The following is a 25,555-nucleotide window of genomic DNA, read 5'->3' on the forward strand; positions in this document are numbered from 1 at the left end:
TCGTCTCCGTGCTTCATGCATCTGCTTCATTCAGACACTTTCGTAGCCGCAAGCTGTTTGCTTTAAAAAGGTGTTATACCTATTGAAGTGAGCCACCGAGTGTGTTTGTGTGTGTGTATCTCCTGAAGAGGACTAGAAGTTGTAATTCCTGCCTGCGATCATCATGATTCGGTCATGACTTTGTGCTCCATGTTCTCGCATTCGTGTCTCATTCCTCATCTCCCCCTTAACATCCTGTGTGATACAAAAAGCCCTTAACGCATCCTCTGCGCTACTTAAAAAGCAGCACTGCTGAAGAATGCTGATTTTGATAGATTATATGGCTGCGAGCCGATATACAAAAGGATTATGAATAGGATGTAAATGAAGCACTGGGTGGTACAGATTCATTTGAAGTGCTATTTGGGTTTTCTTATTAAGAGGGTTTCTAGGAGATTGGGCTCTTCACTGACGTGTCTTGATATTCATGTTAGGCCTTTTGTTCACGTTGAGTGTCCCAGTCTCTCTTTCCTGATGGAATGAGCTGCAAAACGAAATTAGTGGACCGATTCAGGCGAACAGCGAGTCAAAAAAAAATGGGGGCTCATGTGCATGTGAGTCTGTTTGAGATCTTTTTTATTCCCTTATTGGAGCGTCTTTTGGTAGGGAGGATTCATTTGAAGTTCGCCCAAAGTGTCACATCACTGCCATTCTTTTGTGACCTCAGGTGGGATTATTGATCTCATTATGCAGAAGAATCGCTACTTGATTGTGAAATAATGTTTCACCGTCTTCCTCACAGGGACGCCTCATAAACACCAAAACATCACACTCAGCATGTGTGTATCAATCTGTTTAGCAGTGAGCGTTTGAATGTCACAGTTATTAAGAGGGTTTGTCTCTGGCAGATATGTGTGTGTGTTGTGCCTGTTTATGTACACACACACACACACACACACACACACACTCACACACAGCATCTGAGGCATAGAATATAATCTTACATACGTCAACACAAGTGTTGTATTAACAACACAGTAATTTAGTTCAGTAATATTTCCAATGCTTAACAGTGATTTTGTTGTGAATTTAACATACTTTCGATATAGAATATATATATATATATATATATATATATATATATGCAATGTTCCAATAAGGACATTAGTCTTATTGGTTTGAATCCTAAAATATTATTATAGCAGCTTGATTGGCCACATTCTCTAAAAAAAACGACTTAATCCCTAATCCCTCTTGACTCATTGGGAAAAAAGATTTATTAACTGATTCTAATTTTAGTTTGCATTATTCTTCGTCTTTTAAATTTGTGTAAACACCTTTTTTTTTGTAAAGCACGTTGATGACAGCATCACTAGTGACGTTCACGTGAAGAAAGGCAGAGACTTGCGCTAGACGGAGCGCAGCTCTGACGCGTATTTCTGCATGCGCGTCTGGCGCACACAGATATAAAACCCACCGCGCAACAAGCGCCCAGAAGAGCAGAAGAGACACCTCAGAACAGCCGCAATTCTCCCTCTAATCCTCTGGGAAATGTAAGTACCTTGATATTTGACTTACAAAAACCTTGACTGTTATTGACAGGAAACTTATTTAAAGTCTCTAGACATGAATATGCTGGTTGCAGCTGCAAAAGTCTTATTTACACATGTGTTTGTATAAGACGTTTATCAATCAAGCAATGTCCTCTGCAAGAAACCTAAACTTAATAAATAACAATTCATCTAAAAACAGAACAGGACATTTAAAGCACAGTGGAACAAGAGTCCAGAGATGTGGCACTGACTTTACAGTTTTTTACTTGTTTCTACTCGACCAGATGCATCCTAACGTGGTAAGCTGGCTGGGGACTCTGGGGTTCCTGCTGTGGGCGCTGCTCTGCCTGGGCGCCCTGACGGAGGGATACCCGGTGAAACCGGAGAACCCTGGTGATGACGCCCCGGCGGATGAACTGGCCAAGTACTACTCAGCCCTGAGACACTACATTAACCTCATCACAAGACAGAGGTAGGCGGACTAATTGCACCTCTCTGCAAGAACAGAATTGAACAGAGAGCTCATTAACAGAGCTGGAGTGATTTAACTTTCGTTTTTATAACGATTACAAGGAATACTTAATAGTTATTCTAAAACTAAATTGCAACCACCATTGAATATATGAGATGACTGCTATCAGATGAAACATTCTTTTAATCAAGTGCTTCATATTGTTACACTTCTAGCCATTTTCTTCTATAGCCCTTAATACTGTACCGGCTAACAATTTCTGCAGAGTAGGAGTTTGTTGGATTGTGTATCATCATGGCTGCGTGGTATACAAAAAAAATAATATATTTAATTTGAGAAAATAATAAATTCTACAGTTTACTAACAATGGTCTTTCCCCAAGATTTGGCATGTTCTATTATGTTTTTGACATGGCAATCTGAAAAAATGAACTGCAAACTTTTCACATCAAACAAAGCCCAACTAAAGTTTTGCTATTTGGAGCTGCCAGAATATGTCCTGCAGGTCTGCCTGCAGTTTATTTTTTACAACTTGTGACAGAGCAGAGAACACCCGCTGCCCATTTACCACCTGTAAAAAAACCTGAGGGGGAATGACTGCCATGCCAGCATGGTGTGTCCAATCACCCACAGTTTTCAGCTTTCTTCTGAATGTCAGGGGGCTTACATACCGGCTGCAGGCGATAAGCCACCCAGGGGGTCAGGCGCGCCGCACACCTTATCATCTGAGGGGCAGAGAAGGAAATATGACCACCTGCAATGCAACTCCTGTCTGCCCCTGCAGGATTTCGGTCTGATCGTATTCAGTCTTCACTGAGATTTTAATTGGACTTATGATAAAGTAATATGTCACGTTATGTATTTCCCTGTGCTCAATTCAGCTCTCTCTCTCTTTTTCTCTGATGTTTTTTGACAACCAAAAGGTTCCATGTTGATGCCTAAGCCCTTTGAAGTTCTGTCCGTCTAAATGCCTGTCACTCCTTCTCTTTCTTTGTCTCAGGTATGGAAAGAGGTCCAGTCCTGAGATTCTGGACACGCTGGTCTCAGAGCTGCTGTTGAAGGAAAGCACAGACACGGTCCCACAGTCAAGGTGTGTGTGTGTGTGTGTGTAAAACTGTCAGTGTGACATCGTCGTAACTCGCACGAAGCTGACCTTGTCCTCTGCTTCTCTCTCTCCAGATATGACCCTTCATTTTGGTGATGTTGTCAACAGGGTTGTCTCCACCTTCACTGCCGCTGATATTCTGACCTCTATGACCACCCTGCCTCTGCCCCTTTTACCTTTATGAGCCGTATATTCAACCCCTCCTCCCTTACCCATCAGCTACAGTCACAACTGCTTATACTATTGTAAATAGTTTATTCAGAGTTATTATCTGTGAAACATAAAAGTCAAGTGGGGGAGGGAATGTTGATTGTGTTGTATAATTGTGCTATTAAAGATTAATTGTTTGAAGGAACGTATTTCTTTGATTCTGTTTTGATAGATGAAATGGTTTTAAACTGCAGAAGCTGTACTCAAACTATTTCAAAATGTCAGAAGTACCTGAGCACATTATGGGGGCAAATTAAGCAACGATTGATGGCTGACATATTATATCGTCTATGTGATTAATTATTTGATATAAAAGGTCACTAAGATGTCAGATTAGAGAGAAAATTGGTCCTGAATGCCTCACTGATGTCAACATCGTTTTTAGAATTGCTCTCCTGACACATCCCAGGCACTGCTGGCTTGATATCTTCCCTCATGATGAGATCAAGTTGGGACTTGCTGTGCCGCACCTCGCCATCCAGCTGAAATCCATGTAGCAGCTAATGTAACTCTATGACACTGGGTAACGGGGCAAAGGCCCATTTAAACTGGGCCCAGCATGCATGAATGGTCCAGTAAAAGCGAATATGGTCTGAAGACGTCAGTCAATTTTGAAGCTGCCAATTGTGTAGCTAATGGCGCTCTCTTGTGGCCATAATGATAAGTAGCTACTCTGAAACTAAATGAAGGGAGAAATGGCATTTCCAGTAGCATTATTGCAATTACACCAGTGGTTAGTCTACCGCAACCTGACATCTAATCGGCCCCATAGAGCACAAATCAAGCAGTTAAGAGGCGCTGCAGACACACAGTCTGCATGGGAAATGAGATAACACAGAGGACTAAAACACACATTCACACAGTTATTGGTATTCATGTGGTGGTTAGACATTTTATCCCAAGTGTGGAGCGAGCATTCAGTCATTAATAATAGTGAGCTAGTAACGTTGACGACATTAAACTATGAATTGAAGACTTCGTGGCTCCCTCTCACAGATAAAGGCTGCGATGAATAGATAGAAGCAGATGAAAAATAAATACATGGCGTCCGGTAAAACTTTCTGTGTGTTGTTTAATAAGGGAACTGACTATTTAGTCTCGTGTCAATAGCCTACACTTATATTAACATTATATGTTTACCATAACGTTTATGTTACTCTAGAGGGACATTTTGTACTTCAAAGCTCTCTTAGTGTTAGCATAAATGTAGCCGTGTAGCTCGGCATATAGCCCGGGGCCTAGTGGTTGTCAAAACGAGTAACGTTAATCTCAAACTATACTTTTTTAAATAGGCGTTTATGGTAGTAAGCTGCCCGATTATGTTATCTTTATAGACTATGGAAGTGCAGCGCCCCATTCAGACAAATACTTCTCTCCCACTTTAACATTCACAGCCAATGCCTCCGTGGTGCATCTGAAATAACACTAACAAGTATTTCTGTGAATGGACGAGCGTATGACATTGTGACAGAAAGAAATTACTACATGCTACAATGCATTCACTTAGCGAGGGTTTTACCTCCGCTGCCATTGGTAATCGCTCTATGACGCCAGAGAGAGGGGGCGGGGCGTGTCTGTTTGATTGGCGTCGTGTTCTCTGGTAGTCTGCCGCGGGACCAGGACAGACAGCTGAGGGGGGGGCCTGAATGTCCAACCGGGACGGTCGGTGGACTACCTCGACCGCACACGCACGATTCACAGGTAAGTCACGGCTCGTGATCATATTTGTGATTTGAAGGTGTTTGAATTCATTCATTCCTCTGGCTTTCAAACGGGAGACAAAGGCACTTTGCCGTGTTTGAGGTGCAGTAGAGTTTGACAGAAGGGCATGTTTGCCCCCAATAGAGCCCGCTCTGCCGTGAGAACAGGCTTTATTCAGACACAGTTCAGTTTGCTTTGGGGCCCATAGTGGAGTCCTTTTTCCTGCATATCACGAGGACGGATATAAGCGGATGAGTTGTAGCCCCAGTCGTAAAGTGTGCGCACGCCACGGCCACAATGGCTCGGATGGGCAACAAAAAAATGGCCGCACGTGTGGCGAGATCGGTGTGAATTGTATAGTTGTCTGGTCAGCCCGGAACGGCGCAAGCGTTTGACACGGATTGCGCACGGTCCAAGCGCACGGATTTCTGGCGCACGGATGTGGCCAAGCGTCAGAACCGTAGCGTCGATCCGTGACTGGGAAAATATTGGGAAATAGCTGCAGGTTCTAGTTCTGACAGGATGTAAGGGGCTGGATAGCGCCACCGTCCCAATGATAGTGTGCAACATCTAAAGGGTGGTGGGCTTAAAAAAAAAAGACAGAGCGAGAGAGACAGCGCGCTTTTGCCATCACAGTGTGCTCCAGTTAGAACATTTTCTATATTATTGTTTATTTAGTCTAGACAAACTTTCACAACAAATATCAGCAAAGCTTTGTTTGTTTTGAGCTGATGTTGAATGGAAGCGGAGATGTGGGGGGGGGGGGGGGGGGTGGTTGGCACAGGCTGGCCGACCGGAGACGCAGCCAGACGGTCCTATTGATTTTTATTTTTTTGTCTACTGAGATGTATGAATGCATCATCTAATAATACTAATGTACTAACACTATGTCAAAGCCACTTTATGTGAGCACTTAATCGAAACATGAAACCACTTCTCAACAGATAACTCTCAATGAATCGTGGGACTTCCGATACCGGAGTAGCACCGGGTCACTTGGCAAGGGTTTATAAGACGTTAAGTCTCGTGCACGTGCGGGGGAAGCCCATGCACATACGCAACATCCTTGGGGATCCTTCCTGGGAGGTGCTAGGCCACCAGACCACTGAGAGGGGCAGCGTGGATCGTGCTTTTATGGTTCCTTCTCTCTTCCTTCCAATCATGCAATAAGCCATAATTGGATTTGTTGAATCTAATAGGAGGAACAAAAGGAGGAAGGGAAGGAGACAGAGACAGTTTGAGTGCATTAGAGTCAGTCTGATAGTCTGATCTGCAGTCACTGGGCAGGATAGTAAGGATGAGCTTCATTGTTTGACTGAAGTTCGTGGAATAAGGCACAAATAGACTTCTCAGCCCTCGTATGTATTTCCCCTTCCTGTCAGCAGAGGAAAACATGAAGTAAAAACACACGCTCCCAATGTTAGAACATACTGTTTGAGAGTTGTCAGTGAGTCATTCAGAGACTAAATCCAATGCTTAGAAGCTTATACTTTTCCATTAATAATACGCAGGGATGGTATACAGGAAAAAGGAGGGAGGGGTTGAGCAAGAGAGAGAAGAAGGAAAGCACACACACACACACACACACACACACACGGACTGGAGTGACTCACACATCCCAGCTATGAACAAGAGGATCGCTATCTACACACCTTAAAATCAACCCTCCCTGCATCAGGCTGCACTACCCTACAGTTAACCCATCTCTGACCCCATCACAGTTATGACGAGTTAATTGCCTCTCTGTCAGGAAAGAACACAACTAAGTGACTAACTACAGCGAGGAACATCTCAGAGGAAACTTTGTGTCGGAGGCAGATGTTTTTGGCAGTTTTTTTGCTGTAGCCTATAGTGCTGATTCACCATGTTTTTGTCCATCACTAAAGCCTTAAAGAGGCACAGCACTGCAGACTAACAATAACACTATCCATAATAGTTTAGTTTGACACAGAAACACCTCCTTTTGTCTTTCATCTCCTAAATGAAGACATGCGACAGTGATGCAATGCTCTGATACAACCTAACAGACAGATAAAGATGATCAAATAATGATGCATGTGATATAATCATCATCATTTCTGCAGAAAAGTCATCTGCTGATGAGATTATTTAAGAGCAAGATGTAAGCAGCCCAAAGTCACGGTCATTTAAACTTGTAGCAGCACCAGCTAGTATAATAATCATTTGAGACGCATTTATTTTCCTTATCTCTATCTCGCTCTCTCTCTCTCTCTCTCTTCTCTCTCTCTCTCTCTCTCTCTCTCTCTCTCTCTCTCTCTCTCTCTCTCTCTCTCTCTCTCTCTTCTCACACATTTTCACCACCATCTAATTTAAGTACTGTTGCATCACATCGCCCTCCCCCATTCCTTCCCCATCTTTCCCTAATACTAATGATCAGTAACGGGAGGCTGAGAGGAAGCAGGCGCAGTCATGTGGCGGGTTAGGTTATGTCAGGAGGAGGTGCTCTTTATTAAGATCACAGAGCGTTCGGTGCAGAAGGGTTTCTGACAACCCACGGACAGCTGTGTAATTATATCATCTCAAGCTGCGTGGCAAAGCACAAACACCCAACAAGCCACAATATCACAGGCGACGAGGTCATTTTCGGTGATGCGGATTATGCAACAATTGATGCCTTTGTGTCAAATTGGGGTAATTCAAATCGCAGCGTCAGGTGAGGAGGAGAGGTAGCATGACTCAGCAGAAAACAGGTGGATAAAGATGCATTCTAACTAATTTGTGTGAGATTTTGGAGAGACAGGTGATTTAATTACCTTTCTGTAGACAGCACCATCAACAGCTGCAACAACAGGGTGGTGACGGGTTAGAGGACATGGTTATGGTAAATATTCTGCAGATATTAATCTGCTACAACGGCCATCTTGGGGGGTAGCAGTGTAATCCTCATATTGGGCGGCCGTGTTAACACAAGGAGTGACCTAGATAGGGTTTGTCTGGAGGCAGAGGGTGATGGGTGTGATGCACGACAAGATGGGGTTGGTTAATTGCTGCCGGTGATCACATCTACGTCTGAACGCATGCTCCCTTGAATCTCTTGTGCCCCGCTATCACTCACTACCACACTGGTGTCGTACAGTACGCTCCAGCTCAGCGCTCAGGGAAGTTTAATAATTGCCCTTTGCTAACCCCTGGAGTCGGCCAATGGAGTGACATCTGGGCTGGACAGAGCTCACTGGCCTCTTTTGTGATTCTCAAGTCATCGAGAGGAACTGAGAGCGACGGCTGCCCTGTGCCCCCGGCTCAGTGGTGCACGGGAGGGAAAAGTTTTTGTCAGGCTGAGAATAGAGGTGGAGAGAATATATAGACACGGGTTGAATGGTTTCTCCAGGTCGGACGCCCTATGGGCTTGACTCTGTGTGTGTGAATTTCTCTTTCATGGCCATCTGGGATGTGGCGTCCTCCATCTGAGTACGCCACATCCACAGAGTCTGAGGTAGAGTGAGATTTCCCGCCGCTATAGCGTGACTAGAACTGGAGGAATTAAAACCAGCCTGTGGATGCTCGTCCGTGCTTTTAATAGCATGCACACACACACAGGTTTACATGTGTGAGACAGCAATGATGTTTTGTACAAAAACAAACCCTCTGATCCTTCCATAATCCGTAGAGCCATCCATCATCCGAGTGCTTGGCAACCAGGGGGCACTCAGAGGACGTTTGTTGGCTTGTCCTTTTCCCACACCAGCCAATGGCAGGCGAGATCGCAAAATGACCACTTCCTGTGATTTTCCCTCGGGTCCCAAGAGGAGGAAAGAGTGGCCCACAGTGATGATTTAAGGACATCAGGGGAGTCCTGAATCCAGTGCATGCTCAGAGTTTAAATCAGTGTGAAAAAAGGTGGACTTGGCTGGTGAAATATTCTATTGCGTGTTGTAACCCAGTTCCTAGTCCAAGTGCACATATACACAATCCCTCCAAAAAACAAATTCTCAGAACGCATTCATGGACATTCAGATGCAAAAATATATAAATTTGGTGCGACCATCATAAGAGGAACTACCATTACCTGGCAGTTACAGAGGTATCTGCATTCGACGAGGACTCACACCAACCCTTTCTCTCTCTCTCTCATCTGTTCCCTCTCATCCCCCCAAAGACTTGAGAAGCTTTTTCCCACAACTCCATCTAATATTTCATGACTCCCAATGTGCCTTTTATCTCCTCTTTCCTCTCTTGATCTGCCTCTCTGCTCTGACTCCCCTGAAAGTCTCCCAACTCCCCCAACCCATTTTTTATTTATTCCCCTAAAATCAAGTTGTGACCTTTCCCTACTTATACTGCTAGGATTTTCACCTCCTCTATTCTCTCCTCCCTCCCTTTTTTTCGACCCTTCATTGGACCGGCCCGGCTCCTGCTGATTTGGTGAAGAATTGCACCGGTGGCTTTGCCTCCATTAACATTCTTCTAAGGGATATCTTTCATTTCCAATGAGCGTGCCGAGCCTGATTGTAATCTGCGTTGCGTAATGAATCGACCTCTCCATCTCTCTCTCTTCCTCTCCCGATAATTCGCTCCAGTATGACGGGTGAAAAGACCCCAAAACAGCATCATGGGATTTTAGCAAAGCGGTGTTGAGTAGATGTCCCCCGTGTGCTGTAATCACCTTGTAAACTGTTTCCAGGAGACACTGGGTTGATATGACAGAGATCAGAGAGGAGCTTGGAGACAAAGGTGGACGGTGAAATATCCTCCTGAGTGTGTCTGAGAGTTTATACTAATATATTAATATTCTGAATTGTAGCAAATCCAGTGGATGCTTTTATGCACTTTTTATCAGCAGGTATCGCCTGTGTTTTTTTTTTTTATAGGATCATCTTTCCAGCTACCTTGCTGTTCCTCCTTTCCTCAGGGCAAGAGAAAGAGGGAAAGAGAAAGAGGCTGAAAGAAACGCTTGAAGCACTCTTCAAGCGTTGAGGAGTGCTAACCTATTGTTTTGTGTGTGGTTGCAGGCATCAGTTATTTGTAATCACACTATGTCATTGTTTTTTTGCTGGCTTGCATTTTCTAATGGTCCATTTATTTCGCAATGGCTGTTCAGAGCAACATACATGGGTTTGGCAATGCCAGACTCTGCAGTTCTATGAGACAGATCATGTTTTAAACATCGGGAGTAAGGTCCTTTTAATCCACAGTCAGAGTCACTTATGAATAGAAATAAAAATCAAATTTTGTTTGTGATGAAAACTATGTTATACTGTCAAAAGCTCAAGAACAACTAAGTGGACCTTGATTTGAGATTTATTTTTTCAACTAATTCAGATAATTATTTTTGGCTGATATTATTTTATGATTTAAACGCATATTTTTTGCAAGGATCCTTACATTTTCACAATAGAGGTTTTCTTTTTCTTTTTTAAGAATTGTGATTGTGATACATACGTTTTACTTGTTTTTGCTCTCTGGTGGACAAACTATGAGGACACTTAACCTCAAACTTAGTTTGGTATTTCTCTAGGGCATTTTATTATTAACATTACTTATCGGCCAACATATACAATAGCGATACATCTTCAATAAGCTAATATCGGTTGATATGTTGTCCTGGCTGATTCGGTCTAGCTCTACAATGTAGGGATGACTGTTTGTTGTTGTTTGCCCACCACATCTGTTTTTGCACGTCAGCCAACACCTACAATGATACAGAGATGTCTTTGATAACCCAGTTTTAGCTAGTGATATTGATCCTCCAATATACAGGTCTTGTTCTACATAATAGACATATAGAAGTATGCCTGTATTTACAATTGAAAGTGAGAACCGAGTCTTCCTGGGAATGAATGGATAGTGCTTTGTCATCCCTTTTAGAGAATAGTGGCCATTTACTACGTTGACGGCACAGTGCCAGTTTATGATGCAGGCATCCTTGAATGGCTGAGGACAATGAATCGTCCTGGATGACTCTCTTCATCGCTCTGAACCAACAACAGCCTCAGTCTGCAGACGAGGCTCCTATCTTGCAGAAGACGGGGATGACATAGATAGATGCAAGCGATAATCCACTGGGAAAAAGACAGAGTCATTAGATGTGTGTGTGTGTGAGGGATGAGCACGATTACGAATGTGCACGCTCAAGCAAGTCTGCGTTTGAGGAATGATGAAAACCGGTGTGCAAGAATGCAAGCAGGACTGAGTATTTGTGTCTCATAAGGATGAACAAACGTTCACACATCTCTCCGTCTCTCCAGGTCTTCACAGTTGACTGATGAGCAGCCAGTAGGACCGGGGTTGGGCTACACCGACTGGCACAGGTAAACACAACTTCCTCCCCGCCTCTTTCTCAGTACTGAATCACTAGAGACGTTTAGGCAAACGCGCGCTGCATGCTAACATGATTTTGTCAGGTCAGTGGGAGGACTGCCTGTCTTAGAGGCAAGGATGTGCTGATCACTGCTCTTAAAACCCCCCCAAAAAAAACATTTTAAGGAATTAAGGACACAACTGTTACACAGAATACTTTCTCTGTATTTAAAGGGCCATGCTACTGTTAATCTAAAACTGTGAAATTGAAGTTTCAGTTTTATATAAAACTGATCTGTATATCAACATTTACTGCCTATGAATATGAAGCTTACCTAACTATAGCTGGCAGAAAGCACTTCTTTTTCATTATTGGTTGTTTTTGGTTACAATTTTGTCCCTGCTGTGTATAATATAGTGTATAATATTTGTCAGATTTTGACTTTGTCTCCATGAGTCTCCATATGCTGATAAATATTCAAGTCTGATCAAGGGTACAGCTTTCTTACTCATACAGGCCTCCTGCCTTAAAAATACCAGTGTGCTTTCAATAACATACAGAAATTGGCTTATTGCTGAGTATTCAATTTATTTTAATCAAACAGTGCAATCTTATTTAGCTCATTATAGTCTTGGAGCTATTTTCTTAAAGTCTGTGTTAACTTCCCATGATGCTTTGTTTTGGAGAAAACAACACACAGCTGTGTGAACTCAGCTGTCAGCTCTTATCTAACTATTTTCTAAAGAGGAACAAGGCAGTCATTTTAGAAGAAACTCATGTAATGAACTGCATTTAGTTCTGTGGGTCTTAATTTCAACTAACAGAAATATACTATAACACTGTATTGATATCCAAAGAGAAATTCTTCTTTCACTCTAGAGTCAGAGGCAGTGGTTAGCAAGCCTTAGAGTACATTCACAAACCATCACCAAAACAGACATAGTGTATCATACAGGATATGCAGAGAGAGAGAGAGAGAGAGAGAGAGAGAGAGAGAGGAAGAGAGAGAGAGAGAGAGAGAGAGAGAGAGAGAGAGAGAGAGAGAGAGAGAGAGAGAGAGATCCTGTAATCCTGTGCTTTCGTGGCCGGATTAAAATCCCATGTCGCGGATTGGGGGAGGGGTTGACTGGTCATGTTGAGGATGGGGTGGAGGGAGAGGCGGGGCGGATTAAAGCCTACAGATCTACTACTTGCACAGCTGTGTCGCTGTGGGAGGGGCCTGTTTTGGGTGACTCTAAACACTGGGATGTATTAGCTAACTCTTTTGTGTTTCCACTGCATCTTGACAGCCTTGATATTTCCTTGCTATCTGCAAGGACAACCCAACATTTTTGGATGGCACTTCAGTCTTCCCTTCTGTTATTCGGCCTTTCAGTTAGTTAGCCCATCATTTTGGTCGAGACTGAAGTATCTCAACAAGTATAGGATTGATTGCCATGAAATTTTATACAGTCCTTCGTTGTCCCCAGAGGATGAATGCTAAATAGTTTGGTGATCCTCTGACCTTTTATCTAGCGCCACTAGCAGGCCAAAGGTCTCACTTATCAAATGAAATATAGCAACATCTACTGCATGAATTGGCACAAAATTTGACACATTCACCATAATCTTCTAATTTATAATCTAGCGCCATCATTAGGTCCAAATTTGTATTCATCCAATATTTCAGTTTCAATCCAAATACCTGCAATACTAAAGACAGCCCCATTGGCTTCAGCTCTACTGTACAAATAATAGCATGTTAACATGCTAAACTAAGATGGTGAACATGGTTAACGTTATACTTGGTAAACATTTGCAGGTTAGCATATTGAACATGTTATCATACTGACGATAGCATTCAGAATCACAAGTGTGTGCACATACAAGGAATTTGACAGATTTTTTTGCATCTCTCTCAATGTACAGAAATAGAAATTACAGCAAGCTACATGGACAACCATCTAGACAAATAGAGGTAAAGAGGTGTAAAATAGGTGTGTAAGTAAATAACAAGGTTCCTACTACCAGTAGCTTCCCCAAAAGTATTTAGGCTCAGTCACGCAGCCCCAAAATGTTCATAATCCAGTCAGCACATGCAGTCACTGATTAAGCGAGAAGTAACGCGAAGAAGAGAGGCCAAAGAAAAAATGAGAGGGAGAAAGAGTTCCCATTAGGCGTACACATGCTGTGTTAAGGAGGTGGACGACTGCTGAGGGAATACGTACGAGCACAATCTGTACACGCTGAGGATTTCTGCACATTGCTGCAGCGGGGTGTCCGAAGCATGAGCCGAGTGAATGAGAGAAAGAAGGAGGAAAAGAATGGGAATGTAGGGTCAGGCCCCCTTCAGTAACACTTATGTAAGATTACTTACATAATGACACCTTCAACTGCTGTGTGTGTGTGTGTGTGTGCGTGTGTGTGTGTGTGTGTGTGTGTGTGTGTGTGTCTAGGTAAGTGGGGCAACTCAATTTTGGGTGGGGTCTGAGCAACAAGAGGAGGGGTACTCAAGCAAGCCCTCAACAGCAGGAGAGGATTGTGGGATTATGTGTGTGTGTGTGTGTGTGTGTGTGTGTGTGTGTGTGTGTGTGTGTGTGTGTGTGTGTGTGTGTGTGTGTGTGTGTGTGTGTGTGTGTGTGTGTGTGTTATCAACGGAGGGGGGTTGATGGTGGTTGGGAAGGGAAGGTATTAAAGCCAGAGTGGAGGGAGGGGACTGACAAGCATTGAACGCATGTCCACATCTGTGTGTGCTATCCAGCTTTCTACCTCTCTCTGTCTCTTTTCACAGCTGTCTTTCTGAACTTATTCTTAACATTAGCCTCTTCGCTCCCCCTCATCTTTCCTCATCCTCTCCACTCCTCTTTCCCTTTTTGTCACCTAGCATCCCCTTATCTTAATCCCACTCTATTGTCGCTCTATTGCCGCTCTCTTTGCTTCTGTCGTTCTCTGTCCTCAAACCTCTCTCTCTCTCTCTCTCTCTCTCTCTCTCTCTCTCTCTCTCTCTCTCTGTTTTTGGGAGTTTAGTGGGTCAGCAGTGCCAGACAAGACGATTGGAGGACAGAAGACATAGTTGCAGAACTACTGGTGGTTTACTAGTGGTTAGCCTTAGCATTCTTGTGGCAGCAGAGAGGAAGAAGGAGGTCTTGGCAATGGTCACTGCTATGGAGGATGCCTGTCCCAATGGGGTACGGGAGGAGGAGGAGGAGGAGGAGGTGACGCCCCCGGGACAGCTCGGCGTGGAGGGGCCCCCGGCGGTGCAGTCCACCCAGGAAGCAGATACGTCTGGAGGTGAGGACAGGAGGAGGAAGAGGTGTCACCTGGGAGGGGAGAGATACTGTACGCTTTGATTTTGTTTTAAAACTTGAATGGAGGCATTGATAGAAGGCAGAATAGTTGGTCAGGTAACTACTACAGAGTGAAGGGGTTGTCAGATTTTTCAGTTATGTTTAAATGTAGATCTGACAATCCTTTAGAGCACTGGTTCCCAAACTCTCAAAATTGTCTCATGTCTCTCCACAGCCCTGTCAGATTAATTTAATTAGCCCTTCGTCATAATTAGATGTTTTTTAACACTGTTCATTTTACAAAACAGTATATTCATTGAATTAAATTGTAAATGTTAAGGTTGATTTGGTCATGTTTACGTTCATACTACTACCACTTGGTAGTGGCAAAAGCTTGACTTCAACCATTTATCCATGACTTTTAGCCACTTCAACCATTCCACCATGTAGGCCCCTGTATGTATTACTTTTAGCTATTTTACCAGTTTATCCTATTCATTCACTGTCTATTTCAACCATTTATCAATGAATTTTGGCTAATGTAAACTGTGTCAACCATTTATTCATTATCTTAAAGTTTTAGCCAACAAGTCAACCGTTGACCCTTTTCTGTTAGCTAACGTCAACTATTTATTTCAACCCTAGATATCTATTGAAACCATTCATGCCTTATGAAGTTCAGACAACTCAACCATGTATCTATGAGCTTAGTATTTTAACTGTTTATCCATTATCTTAGCTGACAATTTGATCAGTTTATTCATGACTTTTAGCTAACTGTTTAGACCTCTGCTCCCTCGCTAACTCAGCTAGTTTTCATGCACTTTTAAATGCAACAGGTAAAAACTCACACTTAAATACAATTTGTTTTGGGTGATGTTACTTGTGTGCCATTCAAGGTGCCCCTCTGATCTCCATCTTGTCTCGGCTTTACTTGAGAAACAGAGTTAGGAATTCTTAAGCAGGGAGGTTTCTGCATTCACAGCACACAGTGCTGGTAGGCGTACATATAGAGGCGGTGGTTAAATGGTTAGAGTGGCTGCAGACCGACCACAGAGGGAAGAATTAAGCGCAGGTAAGCAGGATGAGTCATTGTGTATACATGAATGAACCAGCTTGGAAAACAAACACTCTACTGTAGCTGTCCAGTGCTGTAAACTCTTAGATTTTACAACTTCTTCAGGCCAGGCTTAGTAAGAGGCTCGTAGGTGGTTGTATCTCCATGCCATATTTCATTGGATTATAGAGACTTTAGGTAGGAGGCTTTAGTTCATCTCCAATTTCTCACAGGATAGAAAAGCATCTTAGAGTTGCTGTTAGGTTGAGTAATATACACACAAGTACACGTGGCAGGGGGGCTGTGGACGGGCTGGGATGAGCAAACATTCCTGTGGTCGAGGACGCAGTGACACAATGAACTGACCAAGTGGGCGAAGGTCAACGCAGAGAGCACAACAACTCGTGATCCAGCTGTTATATTTTTTAGATTTTGTAGTCAGATCAGTTCAAGTATGTAAGGTCAGTTTGATGCGTCTTTTGAAAATTGAAAACACATTATTTGCTAAATTTCAGGAGGTCTTACAGTGACTTATTGTTAGTGAGAGTAGTGCAATCAACATGGTGGTTTAATGCTTGTTTATGTGTCTGCACATTACCGTGCAGATGTGTTTACTACAATTGCAGCTCTGCTGTGAGACTTTGTGCTTATTCTAGCTTGTGAAACATGGTGTGGGGTCCCCACAGGAACTGCATATCCTGCTCATACATACTATACTACATGTGTCCTGTGTCGCCATGCAGTAAATATATTGCTTTATGGATATACAGGTTTAACAGCCTGCAGTGCAGTTTTTAACCTCCCGCCCCTTTTTGTCCTTCTTTAAGAGTACCATAAATATTTAAGGTTTGTTTTTGCATGGAGCCTTGTGTTTATGCAGTCTGTTTGTGCTCGGTGGTTATCAAGCCACAGTGAGGTCTTCGCTGCATTGTGAGGTAAATTGCATTTTTTTTTTTCATTTTTGCAGTCTCCCTCGCCTCCTTCTTCATCATACAACTGTGTGGCGTTTGTATGTATGATGAATGATTAAACATTACACGGTCAAGCTGTAATTTAACTGAAGTTACAATTTGTGTGCTCCAAGCTGGGGAAAAAAATTAAATGAGACTCTATCTGAAATACAGAAATGCATCAATTGTGGATGAAAAGTACTAACCAACCCTTATAAACAAAGTAAATGCTAAATTAATATTTTTATATACAGCATGTTATGTACAGTCTATGGTATGTCTAAAAACACATGAATTGATCATGTGAAATGTTGTTTTACACAAGATATTTCATATGATTCTGATTGTATCCTTACAAAATACACATTCAATTTATATTTTTGTATATGATGCCTTAAATTTCACATGTAAAATAGCTGAAACTGCAGATATCATGTGACTGACTGTATACAAGAGGAATTTATGACACGTGAAATGATGTGATAAATTCACACGTTTTTTACGCATAGGGAAGTTGATTCACATTTTAGAAATACATATATTAAACACCATACGACACCCCAAAAAAATAATATTTTTGCAACAAAAAAGCATATTGAGGTATTAAGAGTGTGACTTCATGACACAGAACATGAGTCAAGGTTAAAGATGGTAATCATAGGCTCTTAATCATAGAGTGAACCAACTGTATACACGTGCTGACTGAACATATTCACCACCCACATAAGGGAATGATGACACAGAGAGACACGCACGTTCCCATGCCTTTAAGTGTCTTAAATGGGCTTACATGGGCTTTGAGACCCCGGCATTAGGGCGTTAGCTGGCTGATACCTACGGTGCACACCTCTCCCTCTCTCTGTTTGTGTGCTCAGAATCCAAGACTCAGCACAGTTCATTTGTTGCGATTCTTTCTAACAACTGAGAACATTTGAATCCTGGAGTTTTTGTGCCTCAGCATATACAAATCATAGGAGCATGTGGGGACACAGTTTCATCACTGGACTTTTTCCAAACTGAACATATGTTCATCCTGAATGGAGCAGACTTATTGGTTAAGTTACTTATTGATGGAGCTTTAATTAGATATTTTTGGGGGCCAGGCTGTGTGGTCGGTGTGCTGAACTCTGTATTAAGAGAGCGAATGGACTCCAAACATCATTATATAATATTTATATGATGTATGTATGTCTCTTAATTTTAAGCATTTGGGCCTAGTTTTGTAATAACTAAGAAACATGAATTAGAGATTGGTACTGATATCCATAAGCCAATATATTATGGTAGGTGTGTGTTTATGCTTTGTGTGATTTTCACGCCTGGCTAACTCTCCTTATCTCTGTTTCTCTTTGTTCATGTCTGTATTTTTCTTATCATTCGACCCGTCCATCCAGCCATGCAGCAGGTGTTGGATAATCTGGGTGAGCTGCCCACTTCCACGGGAGCCAAAGACATCGACCTGCTCTTCCTGCGCGGCATCATGGAAAGTCCCACTGTACGCTCCCTGGCTAAGGTAGCACACACACATAGCTCAGGGTGAGCAGCTGTGAGCGGACTAACCGCTAGCCACCTCTGAGCACCACCTCACCCTCACTCTGCTCCGAGCAGTGCTTTGCTTGCTGTGGCTGAGGTGCTGAAGAACAGTAAGGCTTTGACTAACAGAGTGATCATTGCATCTGCACACAGAGGGATTGCACAGATGCATGCTGGGCCTTTATTTTTAGTGACATTGCATGCATTGCAACACCGGTTGCTCTAACACACATCCTCACTGCTGTAGCAAGTCCAGTGAGTTTAGTTTGAGGGCACCTGTTGTCATTTTCCACCATTCAGTTTATGACTAAACATTAACAAATACTCCTTTGACTTCTAACATTGTAACACGAGGCTTGCGGAGCAAAATAATACTAAAGTAAATTAGCTCTTACCTGTATGTACAATCCAATATAATCAGTGTTCCTATAGTGGTTTTATTTATTCATGACATCCAAATAAATACTAACATAACACACAGAGAGCATAACAGAGGAAAAACACTACTGCCGTCTTTCCACATGTACCCTCCCTGAGCCTCTCTGTCTCCCCCAGGCTCACGAACAGCTGGAGGAAGTGAAGCTGGAGGCGGTGCAGGACAACAATGTGGAGCTAGTGACGGATATTCTGGGCGACATCAACAATCTCCAGGTGAAAGACGACAGCGCGGCCGAACTGTCCAGGATCCTCAAGGAGCCACACTTCCAGGTGAGACGGGGGGCAAACACTCAATCTCTCTCACACACACACACACACACACACACACACACACACACACACACACACACACAGGTAATGGTAAAACGGACATGATTTATGGAAGTAATTGTCCTGCTTGTGGATAGAATATTGAGTTTGGAAAGTAATGTACAGGTGGGAGATGACACTATTTGAACCACTTTTTATTTTTGTCACTTCATTACATTCAACACCTCACAAAAGCTTTCAAATTGTGCCTTTTTTTAAAAGCTAAATTAATGCCAGAATTCTGTATTACGTCACTTTATGTATGTGTGGAGAAGAGATTAGTCTTGATATTTTTTTATTCAGAAGTTTATAGTAGGGTGAATTTTAAGCTCAGTTTAGAGTTGTAATATTTTGACTGTAGATACAGTAGTACAGAGCTGATGTTTTTTTATCCTGAGACCTACCAGGGGCTTTACACAAGCTCGACCAATAGGATTCAGACTTAAGAGCCCAGCAAAGCTTTTGCACCAATCAGAGGCCTTTCTGTTGTAAGCTGAAGGATAAGACCCTGTTGACCTACTGAGAGTAGAGCGACAGAGCGGGAGGGAGAGACGAGTTGGGAAGAAAAAAGAGAGAATATGAGGGAAACAATTATTACATCAAATACACCACAGTGTGAGTTTACAGACTTGTTTTCTTCACCAATAAATTGCCTGTTTGTCTTAAAAGATATTTTTAAAAGAAGTGCTGGCAGCGTCTCAAAAAACAGGCTTGGATGAAAGTTTGTGGATGGATAGTCAGCAAACCAACAATTAATTGATCAGATTTTTGGGGTTAATCCATATTTGGGTTTTGAGCCATTAGATAATTGTTTTTTTTGCCACTATTTAGGGACAGCCAGACTTCCTAGTTTAGTGTTTTAACAGCTTGGTGTGTACATTTAGATTCTTATACTTTTTTGGAAAATCGTCATAGAGTGCAAACTGGCTCGGTAATGTTACTTACACAGCAATATCTTTCTAAAGCTTCCTAAGCAGAAGTAATGCTGTAGCAGCAAAACCACTGAGTGTGTTGAGTTGAACAATTGTGTGTTTTATGGCGAATTAACTTTTCATTAGTGAGAGTAAGAATTTTCTTCTTTCATCATTACCCTCTCCCTCTCAATTTGTCCTCCTCTCTTTCCTACAGTCTCTTTTGGAGGCACATGACATGGTGGCTTCGAAGTGCTACGAAGTTCCGCCTCCGACTGAGACGACCAATGATGCGGCAGTGAACAACGCTCTGATGCAGGCAGATGCTGTGCGCATGATTGGCATCCGAAAGAAGGCCGGAGAGCCACTGGTGAGCAGAGAAAGACCGCCTGAGTGTATCTGCTTATGTGTGTGCATGTGGATACGGGCTGGAGGGGAGTGGTTGAGTACATGATTGACCAAGTGAATCACTAAGATTTATGTATGTATGTATGTATGAGTAAATGTCAGTATGATTGTGAGTGTGCATGCTAAAATCAGATATCAGAGGATAAACATCACCTTGCTATCTTCTCCTTCTCAGGGCGTGACATTTCGTGTGGAGAAAGACGACCTTGTCATTGCTAGAATCCTTCATGGCGGCATGATTGACAGACAGGGTCTGCTCCACGTGGGCGACATTATAAAGGAAGTGAACGGGAAGGACGTCGGCAACAACCCTACCGAGCTGCAGGAGATGCTCAAAGACTGCAGCGGAGGGATCACCCTGAAAATACTCCCGAGTTACCGAGACGCTCCCGCACCTCCGCAGGTGAACACACACGGAAATCTCAAATGAGATGATAATGTAACCACAAGCACATACACTCATGTAATGAGTGGCAGATGTTGGGCAGTGGTACAGGGCTTGTGATCTGTGTTCTTCAGCCCTCCCACTATCCCCTGCGCGGGAATGTGAACCCTGGGAGCCCTATTAATAACACTCCACATGCTATCTGGGTCACACTAGCTGTTTCTGTCTTTGACACACACACACACACACGCACACACACACACACGCGCATGCTTCCTGTGATCGCATGCTCCCTCACATGGAAAGTACAGTAATTTACGATATTTTTAGATATTTCCCCCCATGTATGCGCCACCGATTTTTCGAACAAGTTATGGCTCCTGAGTAAAAAAGAGACATTGTGCATCCTGACTAAATAAGATGTGCTCTTGAAAATGCTGATAATGCTTAAATTGGATGAATAGCAGTAAAACTGAATAAGACATAATGCAAAATCCCATTCTAGGCTGTGGCTCAGGTCGGCTGCACGGTATATTTTACTGGCTTGTTTTATTGCTTCCTCTGGCTGCTTGTTTAATCGGATACATCAGCCAGAGCACTTACCCTTCTTGGCAAAAGCCTCCACTGTTGGCACAGCGTGAACAGCTGTGTCGGGTGCGGTGTGGGACGTAGGGCATAATGAGCCAATGTTACTGTGTCAGTGTGTGAGACAGCATGCTGAGCTGAAGTCTCTTAATTTTTCTAATTTTTTGTGTATGTCATTGTGTTTCATCCATAAACTTTTTTTAAAATTCTAAGTGAGCCAATGAGTGTAAATTAATGCCACAAATACTCCAAGCTGTGCATGTGTTCGTCACAGGTGTATGTGCGCCCGTACTTTGACTACAACCCAGCCAATGACAACCTGATCCCTTGCCGAGAGGCGGGGATGGCCTTCAAGAAAGGCGACATCCTTCAGATTGTCAACAGAGAGGATCCCAACTGGTGGCAGGTGAGCTTTCCTCCATTTATTTCCTGTGAGTGTCTGCCATTTAAATCACAGAGACATAAAGATCTCAAGACGTAACTGAATCTGATCTGTAATCCGTGCCAGGCGTGCCATGTGGTCGCTGGGGCCACGGGACTGATACCCAGTCAGTTCTTGGAAGAGAAGAGGAAAGCTTTTGTCCCTCGAGACTTTGATGGATCAGGTATGTTAGTGAGTGTGTTTCTCAGTGGTGTTGATACCTGACCTTTGAGTAAACACTGAATGGTGCTTTAGTGGGGAGCTAAAACATCCACAAGTTTTCCTGTTTCCCTCTTAAGCAATCCTGGTGTTGAAAATATGGATTGGCCTAAAGCCTATCAACTGTTTTTTTGTCAGACCTCTGTCATTTCTCTATTGCTTTTACCATTAAAACTGATTTATGGCATGAAAGGCCCGGGTCGTCAATGATTCCAACACTTAGAAAGTGCTCCATGCCTGCCCCCATCTGGCCAAATGATGTTATAGCAAAGACACACAAGTGCATAAATGTTCCGTTTAATTTTGTAGGGATCCTTTGTGGGACCATAGCTGGAAAAAAGAAGAAGAAGATGATGTACCTGACAGCCAAGAATGCAGGTCAGAAGACTTTTTATGCTGTTGACTTTTTTTTAATCTGACATTTTTAGTATCTCCTTCTTGCATTGGCTAATACTTATGTCTTAAACAGAGTTTGACAGACATGAGCTGCAGATCTATGAAGAAGTGGCAAAGGTGCCAGCATTCCAGAGAAAGACGCTGGTTCTGATTGGTGCTCAGGGCGTGGGCCGACGCAGCCTGAAGAATCGGTTGATGGTCCTTCAACCCACACGCTTCGGCACCACTATGCCCTGTACGTCATGCTTGGGTTTCGACCATTTCTAAATTCTGTCACTCCCTGACACAAACTTATTTTTTTTTTTTACTTTTACAAACAATGTTTTCTTAGACACTTCACGGCGGCCCCGTGACGATGAGCTGGACGGCAACTCCTACCACTTCACTTCAAGGACAGAGATGGAGGTGGACGTGAAGGCCGGCCGGTTCCTGGAGCACGGCGAGTACGACGGTAACCTGTACGGCACTAAGATCGAGTCCATCCACGAGGTGGTGGGCACAGGACGCACCTGCATCCTGGATGTCAACCCACAGGTAAGGGGAGGTTTGGAAATTGTTTTCTCAGAGTCAGGTGTCTTTGAAAAATAAAGATGGGACTTGAGGTTGATGAATGAGAAATGTTTTTAAATGAAATCTCGTCGCACTGTTACAGAATTATATATGTTTGGACATGGCTGTAATGTTACCTACTGTGTTTCTCATCAGGCTCTGAAAGTACTGAAAACAGCGGAGTTCATGCCTTATGTGGTGTTCATTGCAGCGCCAGATTTTGACACTCTCAAGGCCATGCACAAAGCTGTGGTGGACGCAGGCATCACCACCAAGCAACTCACGGTAGGTTAACAACTCCCATGCACATTACCCACATTGAGCCTCCCAATATAGAAAAATCAGACCTGTTAATGCCTGATTATACATTCACTCATTCATATCCATACCCCCATGGAGCGGTGAGGCAGCCAAATCAAGTGAATGTTTAAAGTAACAATAACACACTGTAAACACACATACAGTCCTACATTCAGAGTTTTATTAAACTAAAATTGAAGAAATTTATATCAAAAGTAAAGTCAAAATTAGAATTTTACATGCCCCTTTTAGAGTATTACTATATATTATTATTGGACCATTATTACTAATATATTAACATGGATTTCCATGTTTTATTGTTGAGATTGGGCTCACTTAATATATTGATGAGTAGGTTAATAACAAACCCATCATTATTTTAGTACAAAATGTTAATCTGGACAGGAGTACAGATATTTTTTTACTGAACTGGCATTGAAAGTATAAAGTGGTGTATAACTGAACAAGTAAATGGTTCTTGAGTAAATGTACTTGGTGACTGTACCGCTGTCATGATCAGACATCCGTACACTTCCGAGACAAAACGATGAATGCTACCTGCTGTTTTTTTTCCTTCCTCTAGAGAGTAAGTCCAATCAAATACTCAGCAGTCACCCTTTATTAGCCCACCTGCTCATTGATTCCTCCGTTACTCTGAGCAGTAATTCTGACGTGTGCAGGGGATCTCTGGTCTACAGCTGGTATGTGTTTCCTCTGTGTGTTGGCAGGACGTGGACCTGAGGAAGACGGTGGACGAGAGCGCTCGGATCCAGAGGGCTTACAGCCACTACTTTGACCTGACCATAGTCAACGACAACCTGGACAAGGCCTTCGAGGCGTTACATGCCGGAGTGGACACACTGTGCAGTGAACCCCAGTGGGTCCCGGTGAACTGGGTGTACTGAGTTCCAGCTACACTGACCACTCTGAGCGGGTCACACTGACCCACCAGCATGTCTGTGACCACAAAGAGGCCAAAGAAGAGGAGAAGAGGGCAGAGTTACTTCTGCAAAATAACATAAATAGTTAAAAAAAAATAATCGTATTGCTCTTTCTCCTCTTGGGCCTGCACGCTGTGCAACTTTTTTCTACTCAAAACTCAAAGGGAAGGACTGCTTATTTATTTTATAACTTTTTATGAAAGATCTTTCTATTCAATGTGGAATTCCATTGAGAAATGAGACAAAGAAATCTGGTCACGTACTCGGGCCATATTTTTGCATTAATTTATTGTTAGTAGTTACACTTCTTATTTTGTAGTCGTTTCCCTTGATTTCATTTGTCTGTCTGTGTTCGTGGACGTCCAGGATTCATGATCTCCATCCAAGCTCCAATATGAAGACAAGTAAAAGAGATGGATGAGAAGTTCTTTGAGCAGTCATTGTCCAAGAAACCTGTCAGTGTCACACATCATTGAGCAACTTGTGTAACTGTTTTACTTTCACGTCCAAACAACTGAATCCTTTAGTGGTTTTATGTAGCCGGCCCTAAACTTGTATATCAGTGTCGTCCACAGGATCAACTGGGCAGAAATAAAGACAAAAAGCCTGTTTGCGCACAACTCCTCTAGTATGTAAAAGAAATACTTTATAATGGTCTTTTTCAAGATCACTGTTCATTTTGTCTAGTTTTGTTTTCTTATACTAGTTTTTCATCAGTGTGGTGATTTATACATGTAGAGTGTAGTGTTTTGTCACACTTGATCCATTGATTTGTTTTTAACCCTGTCTGAAGTATGACCATCTACATTGTCATTGAGCCCCTCATCTTTGCCAATTTGTTAATGTTTTATATACGTGAATGTGGCACAAACCGACTCCCTCCTTATGGTCCTTCTCTTAAGTGTTGCAGTATGCCAAAGCCCTGATCATACTCCAAATAAAGTTTAAAATTCACCCTTTTGTTAAATGTGATTGGTATTTCAACTGCAGGGCTTTGTGAAGATATGATTTAAATATATAACTTTGGCTGGGAATAGATGACATTAAGGTCTGGCCTTTTGACTAATGATAATTTCAAATTAGGTTTGTTCTGAAACCTGTCTTGGACTAAAATACATTTAAAACCCTAATAAATTACCATGTATTAATATTCTTTGCTATATATTTAACAATTTAGAAAACAAGTGTCTTCACATCGACCCTTTTTGTCTATCAGAAAAAATATGACGAATAAACTTTAATAAACCTCACCAAATAGTTTATTTTTTAACTAAATGTGTATACTATTTTAATGTATACATCACAAGACAGTTACTGGCAAATACTGACATAATGAAACCTCAATCACCTAGACCAAAATGTGTGTGTATCAAGTATCAAGATCTGTCAAGTACCAAAAGTTGGCAAATACTTCATATTTTTGACAATTTTAGACTATTATATTGAGGAAAGGTCCTGGGTCCTTGAATAACATTTAGTATCCGAGGACATTGGTTCTTTTTATAAAAATAATAACTATGGGCAAAATGTTCATTCCATTAAAGAAGGTATCAAAAAAGTTGAGGAAGAGGGTTGGAGATTATCTGATTAATACCTATATTAATTAATG

General features: G+C 42.5%; 2 protein-coding genes across 4 annotated transcripts; both read left to right on the forward strand.

The window, feature by feature from the left end:
* The first annotated feature begins 1,429 nt into the window (after positions 1–1,429).
* npy (neuropeptide Y) lies at positions 1,430–3,463 on the forward strand. The gene is made up of 4 exons (XM_068711042.1): positions 1,430–1,532; positions 1,817–2,004; positions 3,004–3,093; positions 3,183–3,463. The coding sequence occupies exons 2-4, from the start codon at positions 1,817–1,819 to the stop codon at positions 3,202–3,204; spliced, it is 300 nt and encodes a 99-aa protein (XP_068567143.1). The 5' UTR covers positions 1,430–1,532; the 3' UTR covers positions 3,205–3,463.
* A 1,448-nt stretch (positions 3,464–4,911) lies between these two features.
* pals2b (protein associated with LIN7 2, MAGUK p55 family member b) lies at positions 4,912–24,900 on the forward strand. Of its 3 annotated transcripts, none has more exons than XM_068711039.1 (14): positions 4,912–5,019; positions 11,226–11,288; positions 14,285–14,548; positions 17,946–18,064; positions 18,640–18,792; positions 19,960–20,112; positions 20,326–20,553; positions 21,395–21,526; positions 21,629–21,725; positions 22,070–22,138; positions 22,230–22,391; positions 22,488–22,690; positions 22,862–22,990; positions 23,734–24,900. In XM_068711039.1, the coding sequence occupies exons 3-14, from the start codon at positions 14,410–14,412 to the stop codon at positions 23,908–23,910; spliced, it is 1,761 nt and encodes a 586-aa protein (XP_068567140.1). In that variant the 5' UTR covers positions 4,912–5,019; positions 11,226–11,288; positions 14,285–14,409; the 3' UTR covers positions 23,911–24,900. The 3 variants fall into 3 exon arrangements, with proteins under 3 accessions (XP_068567140.1, XP_068567141.1, XP_068567142.1); XM_068711040.1 differs by having other exon boundaries at positions 17,946–18,046; XM_068711041.1 differs by lacking the exon at positions 14,285–14,548.
* The last annotated feature ends 655 nt before the right edge of the window (positions 24,901–25,555 follow it).

Source organism: Cebidichthys violaceus, unplaced genomic scaffold (genome assembly GCF_023349555.1).
Source record: "Cebidichthys violaceus isolate CVI_PGR_0920_01 unplaced genomic scaffold, fCebVio1.0.p SCAF_16, whole genome shotgun sequence".
In the NCBI taxonomy this organism is placed as follows: domain Eukaryota; kingdom Metazoa; phylum Chordata; class Actinopteri; order Perciformes; family Stichaeidae; genus Cebidichthys; species Cebidichthys violaceus.